The sequence below is a fragment of the Leptodactylus fuscus genome, chromosome 9 (assembly GCF_031893055.1).
Source record: "Leptodactylus fuscus isolate aLepFus1 chromosome 9, aLepFus1.hap2, whole genome shotgun sequence".
Classification (NCBI taxonomy): domain Eukaryota; kingdom Metazoa; phylum Chordata; class Amphibia; order Anura; family Leptodactylidae; genus Leptodactylus; species Leptodactylus fuscus.
The window spans coordinates 36,247,201-36,264,439 of record NC_134273.1 but is presented as its reverse complement, the minus strand read 5'-3'; the positions used below and the strand labels follow the sequence as shown (position 1 = coordinate 36,264,439).

General features: G+C 44.0%; 1 protein-coding gene across 2 annotated transcripts in view; it reads left to right on the top strand.

Moving 5' to 3' along the window:
• ATG7 (autophagy related 7) overlaps positions 1-17,239 on the top strand; it is a 173,139-nt gene that overhangs the window by 39,421 nt on the left and 116,479 nt on the right. For both annotated transcript variants that reach the window (XM_075286942.1, XM_075286941.1), the window contains exon 17: positions 6,022-6,102. In XM_075286942.1, the coding sequence (XP_075143043.1) occupies positions 6,022-6,102 (81 nt within the window). The remainder of the gene's footprint in view (positions 1-6,021; positions 6,103-17,239) is intronic.

The following is a 17,239-nucleotide window of genomic DNA, read 5'->3' as shown; positions in this document are numbered from 1 at the left end:
CCTTCTACTCCCTACATAAAATACATAAGGGGACACATCCCTTAAAGGGACACCCATTATATCTGGAGTGACTGGCCTCACTGGGAACTTCTGTATTTATTTTGATCATATACTTATGCTATTTGTTGAGAGCCTGCCATCTTATGTCCTTGATACATCAGACCTGCTGCTAAAAATAGATGGTATTAACATTGAAGACGATGTCATTCTGACATCTATAGACATCGAGGCTCTGTATACCTCTATTTGACATGATGATGGCATATAGGCAGCAGAGTTTTATCTGGGTATGTGTGACATTCAACTACAAAACTCATAATGCGTTCATTATTGATCTTTTGAGATTTTGTTTGACTGACAATTACTTCACTTTTGATGGACGCCTATACCATCACCTCAGGGGCACCCAGTTATGTGAATTTGCTCCTGAGCTGGTGGGAGACCTTTGTCATCGGTTCCGATGACCTCAGCCAGTGGCAGAAGCACATTTGCCTCTGGCTGAGGTATACTGATCCTGTGGCGGGGACCTGAGGCCCCTTTTTATGAGTTTGTCACATGTATCAACGAAAACAACTCAGTTCTTGGCTTCACTTCATTGTCTAATAGGAATGAACTGATATTCCTTGATGTTCCACCAGTAGCTTCCTCGGTGCCCCCTCATGAAAGGGATAAAACATGGAAAGTACCTCTGCCAGTTACAGATTTAATAGGCAGACATACACTATATTTTCTCCGCCGTAACGCTAGTATCTGCAGAATCCACTAACAATAGTCAACCCTCTTAACACCACTATCTGTGTGGAGCTGGCTCTTTATTCAATATTTTTACAATTGCCTATTCCATACATATTTGTGTAGAGGGCTAGATTTTTTGTGGAAGTATCTTTAGCTCTGGAATGTTATATTTTATATATTTTGTCTTATATGGAATCACAAAGACAGTCATGATATCACATCGAGAGGCCTGTCAGTTAGTTAATAGCAGTTCCAATTGGGACGTGTTTAGTCTGAACCAAACCGCCTGGCGAACTTCGCAAGACGTGATAGTATGGGAGATGCCAGGTGTTTAAAGAGGACAGCTGCTCTGAAGCAGAGGGGACCCGAAACCCCCGGGCCTCTACTGTATTGCACACTGGAGACCCTGATCTAATGCCCATGATCAGAGTTCACACTTTTTTGTTGTGCCCCCCCACGACCCCAATATAAATTCAGTATTCCCAGAATTGTACCAACCCATAAAATACAGGTGTGCAATGAACGACCTAATAATAAAGCCCATAAAAAAGTCGCATAAACACAGTTTTTCCCCAATTCCACCACATTCTGAATTATTTTCCGTCCTCCCAGTACATCATTCAGAATTATAAGTGGTGCCATTACAAAGTACAATTTGTCCCGCAAACATTAAGCCCTCATGTGGCTAGCTTTGTGATCGAAAAAGTAAAAAAGCCACTGAAGACTCTCCCCTTCTGACAGATGTCGGGGATTTTATTATCAGAAGAGACTGAAAGCAGCTAAACTCTCCTCTCCCAGTTTAGGAATACATTTACTGCCAAGCCGAGTGTGCATGTATACGGAGGAACTGGACAAGATAGTTGTCAATGACTTATGACTAGTTTATAAGACAGGGACTAGAGATGAGCGAACACTAAAATGTTCGAGGTTCGAAATTCGATTCGAACAGCCGCTCACTGTTCGAGTGTTCGAATGGGTTTCGAACCCCATTATAGTCTATGGGGAACATAAACTCGTTAAGGGGGAAACCCAAATTCGTGTCTGGAGGGTCACCAAGTCCACTATGACACCCCAGGAAATGATACCAACACCCTGGAATGACACTGGGACAGCAGGGGAAGCATGTCTGGGGGCATAAAAGTCACTTTATTTCATGGAAATCCCTGTCAGTTTGCGATTTTCGCAAGCTAACTTTTCCCCATAGAAATGCATTGGCCAGTGCTGATTGGCCAGAGTACGGAACTCGACCAATCAGCGCTGGCTCTGCTGGAGGAGGCGGAGTCTAAGATCGCTCCACACCAGTCTCCATTCAGGTCCGACCTTAGACTCCGCCTCCTCCGGCAGAGCCAGCGCTGATTGGCCGAAGGCTGGCCAATGCATTCCTATGCGAATGCAGAGACTTAGCAGTGCTGAGTCAGTTTTGCTCAACTACACATCTGATGCACACTCGGCACTGCTACATCAGATGTAGCAATCTGATGTAGCAGAGCCGAGGGTGCATTAGAACCCCTGTGCAAACTCAGTTCACGCTAATAGAATGCATTGGCCAGCGCTGATTGGCCAATGCATTCTATTAGCCCGATGAAGTAGAGCTGAATGTGTGTGCTAAGCACACACATTCAGCACTGCTTCATCACGCCAATACAATGCATTAGCCAGTGCTGATTGGCCAGAGTACGGAATTCGGCCAATCAGCGCTGGCCAATGCATTCTATTAGCCCGATGAAGTAGAGCTGAATGTGTGTGCTAAGCACACACATTCAGCACTGCTTCATCACGCCAATACAATGCATTAGCCAGTGCTGATTGGCCAGAGTACGGAATTCGGCCAATCAGCGCTGGCCAATGCATTCTATTAGCCCGATGAAGTAGAGCTGAATGTGTGTGCTAAGCACACACATTCAGCACTGCTTCATCACGCCAATACAATGCATTAGCCAGTGCTGATTGGCCAGAGTACGGAATTCGGCCAATCAGCGCTGGCTCTGCTGGAGGAGGCGGAGTCTAAGGTCGGACCTGAATGGAGACTGGTGTGGAGCGATCTTAGACTCCGCCTCCTCCAGCAGAGCCAGCGCTGATTGGCCGAATTCCGTACTCTGGCCAATCAGCACTGGCTAATGCATTGTATTGGCGTGATGAAGCAGTGCTGAATGTGTGTGCTTAGCACACACATTCAGCTCTACTTCTTCGGGCTAATAGAATGCATTGGCCAATCAGCGCTGGCCAATGCATTCTATTAGCGTGAACTGAGTTTGCACAGGGGTTCTAGTGCACCCTCGGCTCTGCTACATCAGATTGCTACATCTGATGTAGCAGTGCCGAGTGTGCATCAGATGTGTAGTTGAGCAAAACTGACTCAGCACTGCTAAGTCTCTGCATTCGCATAGGAATGCATTGGCCAGCCTTCGGCCAATCAGCGCTGGCTCTGCCGGAGGAGGCGGAGTCTAAGGTCGGACCTGAATGGAGACTGGTGTGGAGCGATCTTAGACTCCGCCTCCTCCAGCAGAGCCAGCGCTGATTGGTCGAGTTCCGTACTCTGGCCAATCAGCGCTGGCCAATGCATTCTATTAGCCCGATGAAGTAGAGCTGAATGTGTGTGCTTAGCACACACATTCAGCTCTACTTCATCAGGCTAATAGAATACATTGGCCAATCAGCGCTGGCCAATGCATTCTATTAGCTTGATGAAGCAGAGTGTGCACAAGGGTTCAAGCGCACCCTCGGCTCTGATGTAGCAGAGCTGAGGGTGCACAAGGGTTCAAGTGCACCCTCGGCTCTCCTACATCAGAGCCGAGGGTGCGCTTGAACCCTTGTGCACACTCTGCTTCATCAAGCTAATAGAATGCATTGGCCAGCGCTGATTGGCCAATGTATTCTATTAGCCTGATGAAGTAGAGCTGAATGTGTGTGCTAAGCACACACATTCAGCTCTACTTCATCGGGCTAATAGAATGCATTGGCCAGCGCTGATTGGCCAGAGTACGGAATTCGGCCAATCAGCGCTGGCCAATGCATCCCTATGGGAAAAAGTTTATCTCACAAAAATCACAATTACACACCCGATAGAGCCCCAAAAAGTTATTTTTAATAACATTCCCCCCTAAATAAAGGTTATCCCTAGCTATCCCTGCCTGTACAGCTATCCCTGTCTCATAGTCACAAAGTTCACATTCTCATATGACCCGGATTTGAAATCCACTATTCGTCTAAAATGGAGGTCACCTGATTTCGGCAGCCAATGACTTTTTCCAATTTTTTTCAATGCCCCCGGTGTCGTAGTTCCTGTCCCACCTCCCCTGCGCTGTTATTGGTGCAAAAAAGGCGCCAGGGAAGGTGGGAGGGGAATCGAATTTTGGCGCACTTTACCACGCGGTGTTCGATTCGATTCGAACATGGCGAACACCCTGATATCCAATCGAACATGTGTTCGATAGAACACTGTTCGCTCATCTCTAACAGGGACCTTTCCTCTTTTGTCTTATTGTTCATTCTTTTGTTCCCACCTCTTATTTTACTTGCTTGCTGTGTCCCCAGTTGTAAAACGGTGAAGGTTTTGTAGGCACTGTATAAAGGTTATTGGAGGAATGTATCAAATACCCCCAAAATGGCCTAAAATAAGAGCAAATCTGGGATTTGTGACTACAAAACACGACTTGCAACTAAAATAGTCTTGAGTGGTATTTTTGCACTGGCCTTGCCATTTTTTTTCAAGTGAGCCGGACTACCATCCTTGCTGTATTCATCAATGTGTACGTCACAAAAGTGGTATAATGGAGGCAGAATCTTCAGTAGCCACGGGGATTTGTACATCGGTCTTGATGAATCCCTCCATTATCCTTGTCTCTTAGTTATTTACATGGTGTTAGCTTCCTGTGTATCTTCTACACTAGTTCCTCTCACTCAGCCCCCCTCTTCAATCCGTTACAAAACCCTCCCGGTCTCACTAGCCTAGCCCCTCCAACCTGTCTGTCTCACTAAGCATAGTCAATCCCACCCTCCCTGTTTCACTAAGACTAGCGATCCCGTCCATTAGTAGCCTCTCCCACCTCTCCCCCCCCCTTTCCCCTTGTATCCCTAGCTTAACCTATACTGCTTACTGCTAGAAGACAGGAAGAAGGAGAGATGGACACAGTAAGGCTTGATAAGTATTAATGGGGATAGGGGAGGGAGAAGAGTAATGGTGAAACGGAACGTCACCGGATTATTAGAAAGTGTCCCTGGAGCGGTCACATGACCTTTCCAGGGATATGGGTAATTATATATAGATTTTTGTAAATTAGAAGATCGGTGGGGGGAGCGGCTTTAGTTTAGGGGTTAATTTTCAGCTTATCCTGGACAACCCCTTTAAGGCTGGATTCACACCTGCGCTGGAGTTTCCACAGCAAAATCTGCTTAAAATTGGCAGAAAGTAAAGTCCTACAAAGAAACTCAGCGGACTCTATTCAACTCTATGGGGTTCAGTTTTACACTGGTAACCGCTTTTTAATCAGACACAGTCTTTGTCTTTTGGGTCGCATGTGTACACAAACGATGGAGACCTGAACACTAGTGTGAACTTAGCGTAACTAATGCAGTTACAGCAGTGTCACGACTCACCGCCCTGGAGATAGCATGAAAATGAGATGGTGCACATAGTCTGTATCCTCCTGGTTCTTCCACACTACTCGCCACTCCAGACGCAATACTCAAGGTGCATTCCTCTATAAATTTCTCCACAAGTGAAGGTCTTGTCACATCAGTGTCTTGCACTGGAATAAGTGGAATAGCCGGACATAGTGTAGATTGCTTTTAGATCTTCAAAGCATAGTGTACCTCCACTTATAAAACAAAATTTCCTAAGTGCACAATACAAGTGAATATAAGAATCATGGTAATATACAGTATCTTATTAGAGAAATCTGTCTCCTTCTCCACTGCTAGAAGTTATTTCTACTGTATACAGTAGAATGGTATCATTGAGTATACACTTGTGTACAGGAAAACAAAAGTAAACTGATGTATACCAACCTAGCAGAGGCTAAAAGGATTCCCTGTTGACCTCCACTGGGTCAACAAAGGCCGATTAGATGAGTTTACACATATAGGAAGGTTTTCTGGTGCATATGCCAACACAATGTGAATGCGGCAGACTTTACTTCTTATGAGTGCCTTCTGAATCATGTACACTAGGAGGCGCTGTGGTTTCATTTATATTTTCATTATCTACACAGATTTAATGTAAAAGGTCAATTATATAGTCTGTCACATTACAGAAATTATGTTTTTAATTATTTTTTTCTTTTTCAGATCCGTGGATTTTTATCAAGGTTTGATAATGTTTTGCCTGTCAGCCTTGCTTTTGACAAGTGTACAGCCTGTTCTCTAAAGGTAATGTGCTACATTAGATGTAAGTCTTTATCATATTAAATCATGGCTGCGCTGCTATAGTCAATCATTGTGAGCTATTATTTATGTCATTATTATAGTTATGTGGATGTTATTTATCACTTAACTTTCTCCTGAGTTTTTAATGACTTTCTATTCCACTCCGGAACATGGCTAATTGTAAATAGCAGTGTTTTCCAGAGCGGTCATGGAGGGATCCGAGGTCGCGAATTTCAGCATAATAATTTTATTTTAGAACCATTGGACACACTATTCCATTTAGTACTTATGAAAGACAATACTTTCTAGACCACTAGGTGTAACTTGAATCTGCTGACCCCCAATGGTAAATCTGTAATAGTACTCCTATGTAACTTACCTTGTGCCATTTACAATAATGGCAGATGGGTCTTTGGGTTCCAGGGCACAGTAGCGATTCTACCGATGCACGCATCAACCACATTTAGTTATTATTTAGCTTAAGCCGTCATATTCCACAGAGCTTTACAGATATTGTCAAGACTGTCCCAAGTAGGACTCACCATCTAAAGTCCCCATCAATATCAGGAAACTTAAGTACCTTGTCACTGGATAAAAATTGTCATCACTCATATCTGTCCCAGTAACCAGCGGGCTCACAGCAGATTAGGGCCAGTGTAACCGAAAGCTTGTAAATGGATCGAAAACCTGTGATGGTGCCAGAATCCACACTTACCTGACTGTGGTTTGCTGGAGAGACCATTTGAGAGCCCAAGTCCTGACTATGTGAGGCTGCAGAGAAACCAAGTACTGTGCAGAATTGGTAGGTCATGCCGGTGTGTGGCTGCTACTGAAACACCACCGCCTTGCTAAAAGAAGAGGGAGACACTATGTGAAATTGCTACAACACAAGTGGGCTGACTCTACCAGTAACCACCTGCTTGGTTTATCTAGTAAACCAAGCAGTTGGTTATGTCAAGCTTTGTGCCAAGGAATCAACTGGTTATAGGGGTTGTGCTGTTAAGGATATTTTTACCCTATTTTATGGAGTGTGAGATCACTGAGGGTTCAACCGTTAGGTCCCCCCACGATCAGGAGAGGGGGGGGTGACCGAAAGTCCTCCAAATGCCTCCTTGTGACTAAAGGGTCAGTGTTCTTGCACCCACACCCTTATAGCAGTGAATGGAGCGTGCACTGAAGCTCCCTTTGGTCTCCTGATTGCTGGAGGAACCGACAGTCTGACCTCTAGCAATTGGATATGAATACACCTTCTCGTGGATAGGAGATAAGTGTCCTTAATGGTACAATCAGACACCCAGGATCTCTGCAGGCAATCTTTATCAGGGCAGCATGGGATAGACTTCAATCGGAGATGCGCTGCAGTAGCTACACAGTGTGTCTTGTGCTGCCCCTGTATGGATGATCTGCGGGGGTCCTGAATGTTGGACCACCCCTACATCTAAATCATAGAAACTGGATAACTCATTTAAAATTTTTCAAAATTTTTATTTGTCTAAAAATCTAAATCAAATGATGTTCATGGGGAAACCCCTTGAAAACTCAAATAGGCCTAGTCATTAAGTGGTTGGGGGAAATTTGACAATGTTCTCCATAAGAATAATGCATGAGCCTTACTTAAAAAAAAAAAAAAAAAAAAAATCAAATCCTGAAAGCATACTTCTTATTAACGAAAACCTAGTTATGGACACCGTCAGATGATAAGCGGTCATGGACTAGAACCGGGTTATATTTTGTGACATTGGATGGCTACAGCTCCACACATTCTTGCCAGGAAATCTGTCCTATGAGCTGAAGAAGATATGTTCCTATAAAAACTTTACCCTACACATGTTTCTTTTTGTAGCCAGATGTGTCTTTTATCTCTCTCCTCCGCACTTGCCAGATTCCCCACTGGCTTTCTCCACTAGTTGGAACTGTATGAATGTTTGAAGGAAATTGGACTGTGAGTGTAGACAGGGGATTTCTGCAAGAAATAGGTTAAAGGGTTTGCTGGTTGCTCATATCAGAACTTTGCGTAATAAATATGAATAACTTAGATTAGATTAGAAGTAAGTGTGTTCTCTGCAGCTTCTAATATAAAGGGTTCACTTCTAATAAGGTGATGGCATATTGCTAGGATATGCCATCACTTTATGGTTGAGGAGGCAGCGATGTAGCTATAGTAGGTGCAAGGGTAGCAATTACTACTGGACCCTGCAACTACAGGGGACTAAAAAGCCTCTCTAAACTATAAGACCCCAATATTAGAGGTAGCACATGTCAGTGGGGCCCTGTTACATATTTGGTATTGGGGTCCAGGAACTTCAGGTTACGACTCTGGGGGGGGTCTGGTTTCTTGGATCCCACTGATAAAGCTGCCACAACACTGTTGTAGAGCTGCTTGCCCTTCATTGATATTCTCTGTACCCTGAACACCCCCTGGGTAAGGAGAGATGCCACATTAAAGTGATGGGCTGGGGGGCGCCACAACACAACAACAAATCAGAAGGGAATACAGCACTAAAACAAGCACTGCCGTCCCTTTATTCTCAAGAAGGAGCCGCTGAGTCCCAGAGCTCAGACTGCTCAATCAAGCAGTGTCCATGACTTCTAGAATAAGGGGCTATGGTGTTGTTTATGCGTTTCAACTAACATCAGAGAGAGGGCAGTATTAGTATTTAGATCCTAAGGACCCTGGGGATACTAAACACTCAGTAAGTGACTGTATACAGTAGCAATATGCTGTCACTTGCTATGATTGAAATACCCTTTTATAAACGGGTATAGTTATAATGGCATTCATGAATATTGATTCCGGACGGTACGATAATTGTCATAAAAAGAATCTGTTCTATTTCCAGTTTTATGCCTGAAAGAGATTTTCTACTTGAATTTAATCTGTACAAGAATCTGAGACTGATATAGGGCATGGTGCACATTTGGGCACGCTGCTTTTTCTCACAGTGCTATGCCAGTCTTTCATGTTCAGTGTCTGGGCGATCTAGATACACTGACTAACAAGTAACAGTCTTCTGAATGAGGCTGTCCGGCATACGCATTAAACTTACATCAGCCAAACCCAGCAATTTTGATAGGACCAATCGATCATCACATGTACATTAAAAGTTCAGCTGATGTTTAAGTGGCAGATGCTGGGGGCTAAAAGGATGATTGGGCATATTGAATTTCAACATGCTTAATCCTTTATTCTCGGGGAAGTTGAGAAGCTGCCAAAGGTGTTTGGCCAGCCGCCATCTTCACACATCTGTAGAAACCAATGTGTTAGATTACTCAGATCAAACTCAGATTGACAATGTATAGGATAGAACAAGGATGAGGTGGATTAGCAAGAACCAATCCTGGCTTGTCACTACCATATTCAGCCATTTTAACCTTGACCATTGCCTAAAAAAATATAGTAATCGGTAGTTGGCTGCAGGGTTGGGAAGTTGGAGGGGAAGTCAGGACCAATTTTAACTGAGGTCAGATTTAGAAAAAAAATTGCCGTCTGCGGCTTCAAAATGATCAATTTTAATTGTATGATACAAATATTAATATTCTACAATGACATGTATAGTTTGGTACATATTTGCTCTCATAGGAAGTTAACCATTGTACTTTACTGCTTCAGACTATGGCTGTTTGCCTTTTGTCAGTTCAGGAGTTGGACTTGATCTGTGGAAAAATGGAGTCGAAGTTGGTAGTTTGGCCTATCGACTCCCCGGCCCTGGGTGGCTGGCTAGGTGAGAGGTCATAGATGTGTATTAGAAGGGGGTGGGTACTATACCACCTTAAGGCTTCTTAGGGAGACATAGTGCCTTTTTTCTGACCACTGCTATGACCTTACACTTTGCCAGCCAATACGCTGCCATTAGGTCACCTTATGGAGGAAACACTCTGGCTTAATCCCAGCTCGTATCATCTAGGTTTCTTGATAACTTGGTGTTCATCTGTAGAGCTTCCTTCCAAAAGGTTGCACCAGACCAAGTTTTCCTTTTTCCCTCCCAGGAGGACTTATTTGTATGTTCTTTTCCCCAAAAATGTCTGGAATGCTCAAGGGGCCGTGAGTACACTACTTTTACATACAGATCTCCACAGAAGCATTGAGATCACATGGAGTCTATAAGCTGCCACTCTGTTGAGGCCATATTTACACTTTGTATATTTGTTGTGCCAATTCTGCAACCTTAGGCCTATTTCACACGGGACAAGGTGGGCATATTTTGGCCCTGACTTTGACGCGGGAAGCCGCGTCAGATTAGGACCAAAATGCGACACTCATGGCTTCCTGCTCCGGAGTAGGCCTAAATGAAAGGGCCTAGTCCGGAGAGTGCTGCCGCGAGGCAGACGCCGCAGCTGAATCAGCCACGGAATCTGCCTGAAGAAAGGGCAGCTAGCTTTTTTCCATGAGAGGCAACATACTGCTCATGGAAAAAAGTGAGCTAAAGGTCTACATAGACCGCTATTGTGAGGGGGAGGATTATGATGTGGATTCAGCACCACAATCTGCCCTCTCTTGCCCCGTGTGAACGGGGCCTTATAGAGAATTCATGTGAAAGTGGTTTTGGATGCTATACCCTGCTGTGGACTTCACTTTCTTGTGAGATGTGAAATCATGAGGTAAAATCCGTGCAGCAATACATATGGATTTACTGCCAATATTTTAACCCTTAGAGCTTGAAGTACAGCCCACCATATCATGGACACACTATGTGGTGAAGCTGTATGGCTCTCCAGTACAAAGCAAATGGTTCTAAATTACTCCATCCATATTTTTTTGCTTAAATTACTTGTGACACACCTCGATGTTCCTCAGGAAACTGAGACATATGGAGATACAATACGGTCCTGTACATTTCAGTGGGTACTGTATTGCTGGGAAAATGGCTGCAGTAGAAACCGCAGAGGCCCAGTGGAGGTGATCAAACATAAAAAAACATTGTTACTCCACCTCCTTTGGGCTCCGGCGCAGCTCTCTGTTGTCTTGGGGTCTTCTGACTAACATCAGGGACCCCTGAGGTCTGTGATTGATCCTTGTATGACTCATATGATTGTGGTCCCTAACAAAACAGAGGTGCCGAAGACAGCGAGGAGTCATACCTAGAACAGGTGAGTGAAGATGTCTTTTTATGTTTGATCTTCTCTCCTAGGCCTCTGATCATTATACTCGGGGGTTTAAAGAGGCCACAGAATACAATAGCAGCTTTGGTAAGACGTGTTTGGCCTGAATGAAACTGCAAATATTTTAATGACCGAACTGAAATAATCAACGTGAACAAAATCCCATTGGTTATTCTGGTTGATGTTCAATTTCGGTTATGGGTTCTCTCATGTAGGGTGTCTGTAATGAATATGATGGAGTTTACAGGATTAGGTCTCATACACGTGACCGTGACAGCTTTCACACTGACCCCTTATATTGTGTGGCCCCATACACATGCCCATTATCTGACCATGAGCCCAGGGATTGGTCTTATTCCTGTTGTTGTTGTGTCACAGACTCACTCAAGTAAATGAATGGGTCCATAGGGCACATTTGTATCATCCATGTGTTGTCCATGCAGACCCGGCATATACACACTATTAAGTTCTTGAAGCCTTAGGAGAATTACTGAACTGGAGTTTGCCTTTAACTTGCTCATTAAGAATTAAGTATTTGCAAAAGACTAAGCTATCTGACAAATGTCTCTAGTATTGTCAGAATAACTGGTCTTTAATCTATCACAAATATCCGATTTCCTTGTTTGCTGAAAAGATTTAGCACTCTGCTGTCACATCACTGCTAGAGAAGTCCTGCTAATTTATCTGTGTTTGTACAGTAGCAAATAAAAATCATCTTCGTGTCATTGTCATCTGGGTCTGCTTTTGTAGCGGGCTGGCAGTGTGTTCCTATCAAATGGTTTTATATACTCCTTATCAAATGTTAAAGGGTACCTCCGATTATACAGCAACTATTCATAGATCACAATTACAGATGAATGTAACAAACTTTATAATATATTATAATTATAAAGAAAAATGTTGGTGTTATCAGGGTAAGTTACTTCTAATATATAAATCTATGGAGAGGAGGAGGTTGCTGGAAAAGACACATACAAACTGCAGCTGCTAAACCCCACTACTCCTTGGAACTAAAATGACTTTTTTTAATAGTACTATATCTCATAAGATAATGTTTTACCACTACACAGAATGAGGCAATAAAACAATTACTAGCCAGTAGCCTCCTCCTCCTTCCCCTTCCCCTCTCCATAGACTTCTGTAGGTGAAGCTGTATACGGATATGGGTGCAATTGGAGACAGAAGTTTATGTGAAATAAAAAAGGAGGGAAACAGCCTGATAAGTTGAGATGGAACATTTGTCTTTGATATTACAAAGTTTCTTATATTCATCTACTCAATTCATTGATATAAAGCAGTTTTATAATTGGCAATACTCTTTAGCAGTTATGACAATGACGTTGCATAGTGGAATAAATATATATATATATATATATATATATATATATAATATATATATATATAGAATAGTAATTGTAGTAGGAAAACAGTGTAATATATACGGTGTATATATATGTATATATATAGTATAGTAGTAGGAAAATAGTGTAAAATAGTCTTTTTTTAAAAAAAAAATTAGATGTAAAATGTTACAATTGTTCAGGGTTCAACTGTTTACACTTCCGTAATACGAATGTGTGAAGGGTCAAATTTTAGCTGAGAATTCAGTGACCTTGTTTAAGACGGATCTTCCATAAAGCAGCCATCTGAATATGGTGTTCTGTGTAAGGACAAGATATTATAGGTTGGTACTTCTAATAACCAAAACACTTCAAAAAGTTTGCCATTTGGCTAATGAAAGTGCTGAAAAAAACCCATTATTGTATATCTATGAGTCCAGTGTATTCCTGAACAGAGTGCTTCACCTTCAGCCTGATATATATGTATGTATATACAGCAGCCTGTCACTCATTAACCTAAGGGGTAAGTGGAGGCGGACAGAGGCAGAACGATTGCTTTGCTTATACAAGGTGCTATCCCAGACATACAGCGATGGGGGGGGGGGGGGATTTATTTAGGGTGGTGTTTCATAGGATGGCCTGAATGTGCATACATTTCATTATGAATATAGCCAGGGCCGCCATCAGGAATTTTGGGGCCCCATACAGCCTAAGTGTCTGCCCCCAACCCCCCCCCCGCCATTTTAACACTACTTTATTTTGTGACATACCAATTATGTATTACCTCCCAACTTTTGAAGAGGAGAAAGAGGGAGAAAATGTGTGGCGCGCAGACAAACCGCAACAAATTTAGCCCCGTCTACTTTTCTGTTGACTCCGCCCATTCTCATTCATTTTTCATGTGCTCCCACACAGTATAATCCTCCTACAGTCACCCGTAAATTATATGCCTCCCCTCCATCTCTCCCCCAGTTTCATATACACCCTTCCTCTGCCCCCAGTTTCATGTCCCCCCTCCATCTCTGTCCCCAGTTTCATGCTGTTATCCCCCTTTCAACTGCCCACAGTTTCATGTCCCCCCGTCTCTGCCCCATTGTCATGCCGTTCCCCCCTCATCTTCCTCAGTGTCATGCCATTCTGCCCCAGTGTCATGCCATTCCCCCCTTCATCTGCCCCAGTGTCATGCCGTTCCCCCCCCTTCATCTGCCCCAGTGTCATGCCATTCCCCCCTTCATCTGCCCCAGTGTCATGCCGTTCCCCCCTTCATCTGCCCCAGTGTCATGCTGTTCTCTCCCCACCCCTTCATCTGCCCCAGTGTCATGCCGTTCTCACCCCACCCCCTTCATCTGCCCCAGTGTCATGCCGTTCTCTCCCCACCCCCTTCATCTGCCCTAGTGTCATGCCATTCTCTCCCCACCCCCTTCATCTGCCCCAGTGTCATGCCGTTCTCCCCCCCTTCATCTGCCCCAGTGTCATGCCATTCTCTCCCCACCCCCTTCATCTGCCCCAGTGTCATGCCATTCTCCCCTCTTTCATCTGCCCCAGTGTCATGCTATTCTCCCCCCCTTCATCTGCCCCAGTGTCATGCCATTTCCCCCCCCTTCATCTGCCCCAGTGTCATACCATCCCCCCCTTCATCTGCCCCAGTGTCATGCCATCCCCCCCTTCATCTGCCCCAGTGTCATGCCATTCTCTCCCCACCCCCTTCACCTTCCACAGTGTCATGCCGTTCCCCCCGCTCCCCTTCATTTGCCCCCCAGTTTCATGGGCCCCTTCATTATGTTCCATCTTAATGTTAAACACAAAACAAACACTTACACTTACCTCTTCCATCGCTCCCCCGCCGCTCCTCTCTCTGCTCACTCCACTGACATAATTGTAGGCGCGATGTGATGACGTCATCGCGCCTACACACGCCGAAGCTGGGCAGCAGCGTTTAAAGCAGGAGCTGAGCTGTCACAGCTCCTGCTTTAATCGCGTATGTATTCAGCTCATCGGCGTCCGACGGACGCCGATGAGCTGAAATCGGACAGGCAAGTGCTGGGGCGGGCAAGTGCCGTGGGGCCCCCAGAGGCTCTGTGGACCCCGGCACTTGCCCGACTATGCCCTGCGCTGACGCCGGCCCTGAATGACTGCTGCGGGCACAAGGGGGCCGGCACAGGGTGGTGGGCCAAAACCGGGCCCCCTCCATTTTTCAATTTTGCCGGGCCCCTGACGCCAGTACCAGTAATACTGGCCTATCGGCGGCCCTGAATATAGCACGACCATCCCAGTACTAAAAATAATATCCATCTTTCCTATGAACTGGTGTATATTTACACTATTTTAATGTAAGTCATGTTATGTATGTTGGACACCCCTCCCACTAAATCCTCACTATTTTCTTAATAATGGCAAGAGTGACTGATGAATGTGACATCATTGGCCATGGCCTATTTGCACAGCAGATATTGATGACCTAGTATAAAGAAAATCATTGGTATTTTAATCCAGAAAATCCCTCATAACCTGCTATATTATTGCTGGAGCATCAGTCATAGTAAATAGGTAATTCTTCTCCTAATTCCAGAATGACGGTAAGGATGGGGGAAGGAGCCATATGTATCACTGTAACAGCCACATGACGCTATGATTAAGGGGGAAGCCCACCCCGAAACGCGTTACCGTTTTCTTTTAAACCAGTCACTCAACCTTTCTTTTTCCTTGTCACTTTTTCTATCGTGTGAACCATGTGTTTTTAATGGATTGAATTAAAGCTGGAATTTTAGAACTACAGGAGTGTTGGAAGCCGCCTTCTTCTATCTACTCTCCAGCCACATGATATGTTCTTTTTGTTCTAGCTTTTCCCAATGGGACATTGTATTAAAGGAGTTTTCCAGAACTTACATATTGGTGGACTATACATAGATAAATCATTAAAATGTGATTGGCCGGGGTCTGACACCCAGGGGCCCCACTTTTCAGCTGGTTGAAGAGGCTACAGCATTGAAGCGAGTATTGCGGCCTCTTTTTCTGAATACCAGGTGCAGAGTGGTATGTTGTGTAGGGTCTGCGCTTGATATTACAACCCAGCCCCTTATACTTAAATTGGGCTCAGCTGAAGCTGTACTGTGTGACCACAAATGCACATGGCCTCATTGGCACAGGGAAGCGGCCTCTTCTCACAGCTGATCTGTAGGGGTCCCAAGTGTTAGACCACCACCAATCACATATTGGATTGGTCACCCATATGCATGTCCAGGAAATCCCCTTTAACTTCAGAAAATAGTAAGTGGCTCAGAAGTCTTTTATTTTTTGTGGCATAGTCTCATGAGAATATGAGAAAGAGTAACCAACCCTTTTTGAGGAATCTGGGCTATAGTTTTTGGATGAAGGGGCGTAGGAAGATTAGGAGAAAAGAGCTATTTCTAAGAAGGTGTCCAGTGATCTAAATATTCTATAATATATTTCATATCGGGCTATGACTGATAAACCATGCCCTGTCATCAGAAGTAATTCCATTTTAGACGCCTTCTTCACAACTTTCCCCCTTTTTTTTCCCCCCTACTCGCCTTTGAAATGTCCAAGTAACGTGGACAATAATGTCCTTTGTTCAGAAGAGATTTGCCGATGAAGTTCTTCATTCGAGTTAAGCAAAACTGGAGTTCACAGAGAGGCCTTTGTGTGCAAACAGTTGGGCACATTGTTTATTCAGCATGGGATATCTTGCACTGTGATGACACAAGCAGCGGCCCTGCCATTGTTTCGCCAAAGTGTGAATCCAGACATACTTCTCGTTTGGACTGAAAGGTTTAGTTTTCTTAGATTTATTGCACAGGCTGCTTCACCGCCCAATTTTTTTTTTTCCTGTAAAATGTTTAGTTTGATGAAATGACACTTTCTAATGTCTTCTAGGAATACATTGGAACCTGTTAGAAGAATAGAAATGTAACAATTACAATCCACCTAGAATTTGTTTGGTGCAGGATAATACAACCATCATGACCGTCAAGAATGATTTGGGAATCCTGTATTGGTATTTGAGGTTTAGTTCACATTTTAAAGCAAACTTAAAGGGAATCTATCATCAGGTTTTCATGAGAAACTTATACATTATTAAAGAGAACTGGCAGACCTGATGAATTTGATATACTTGGTTTGAAACTCCTTATAATGGCTGAATAAGACTGATATTAAAATGAGCATTTTATAAGTTGAGCTCTCATGAGTCCAGTGTATTCATGAGCTAAACTCAAGCTCGATCCGCCTAGCCTAATTGACAAGCTACAGATTTTACTGAGCAGTGAGAGACTTATCGGCACAAGGGAGGAGGGGCGTTTAAAAGACTTAGGCTGGGTGGGCAGGTATTGAGTTTAGCTTATAAATACAACCGGACTCATGGGCTCTGGAAGTCTGACCTGAAAAGCTTAGTGACTTACCCTGATGCTGTAACCCTGATGATTTTGGTATTTGGTTTAACCAAATCCATTCATCCATTCCAAAGATGTAAGCTCTCTTCTTGTAGATGCAAATTAGCCAAGTGGGCTGAAACATTGTGGTATCTCTGTGGTGCGGGGCTCTGTGTGCTTTATGTCATAAATGGATTTGGATTAACCAAAGAAAACCAAAATGCTCAGGATGACAGCACCTATCAGATGATGCAAGTCATTGAGCTTTTAGGACTTGGTGAAAGAGCCTCTTTTATTTCCTGATATGCCATT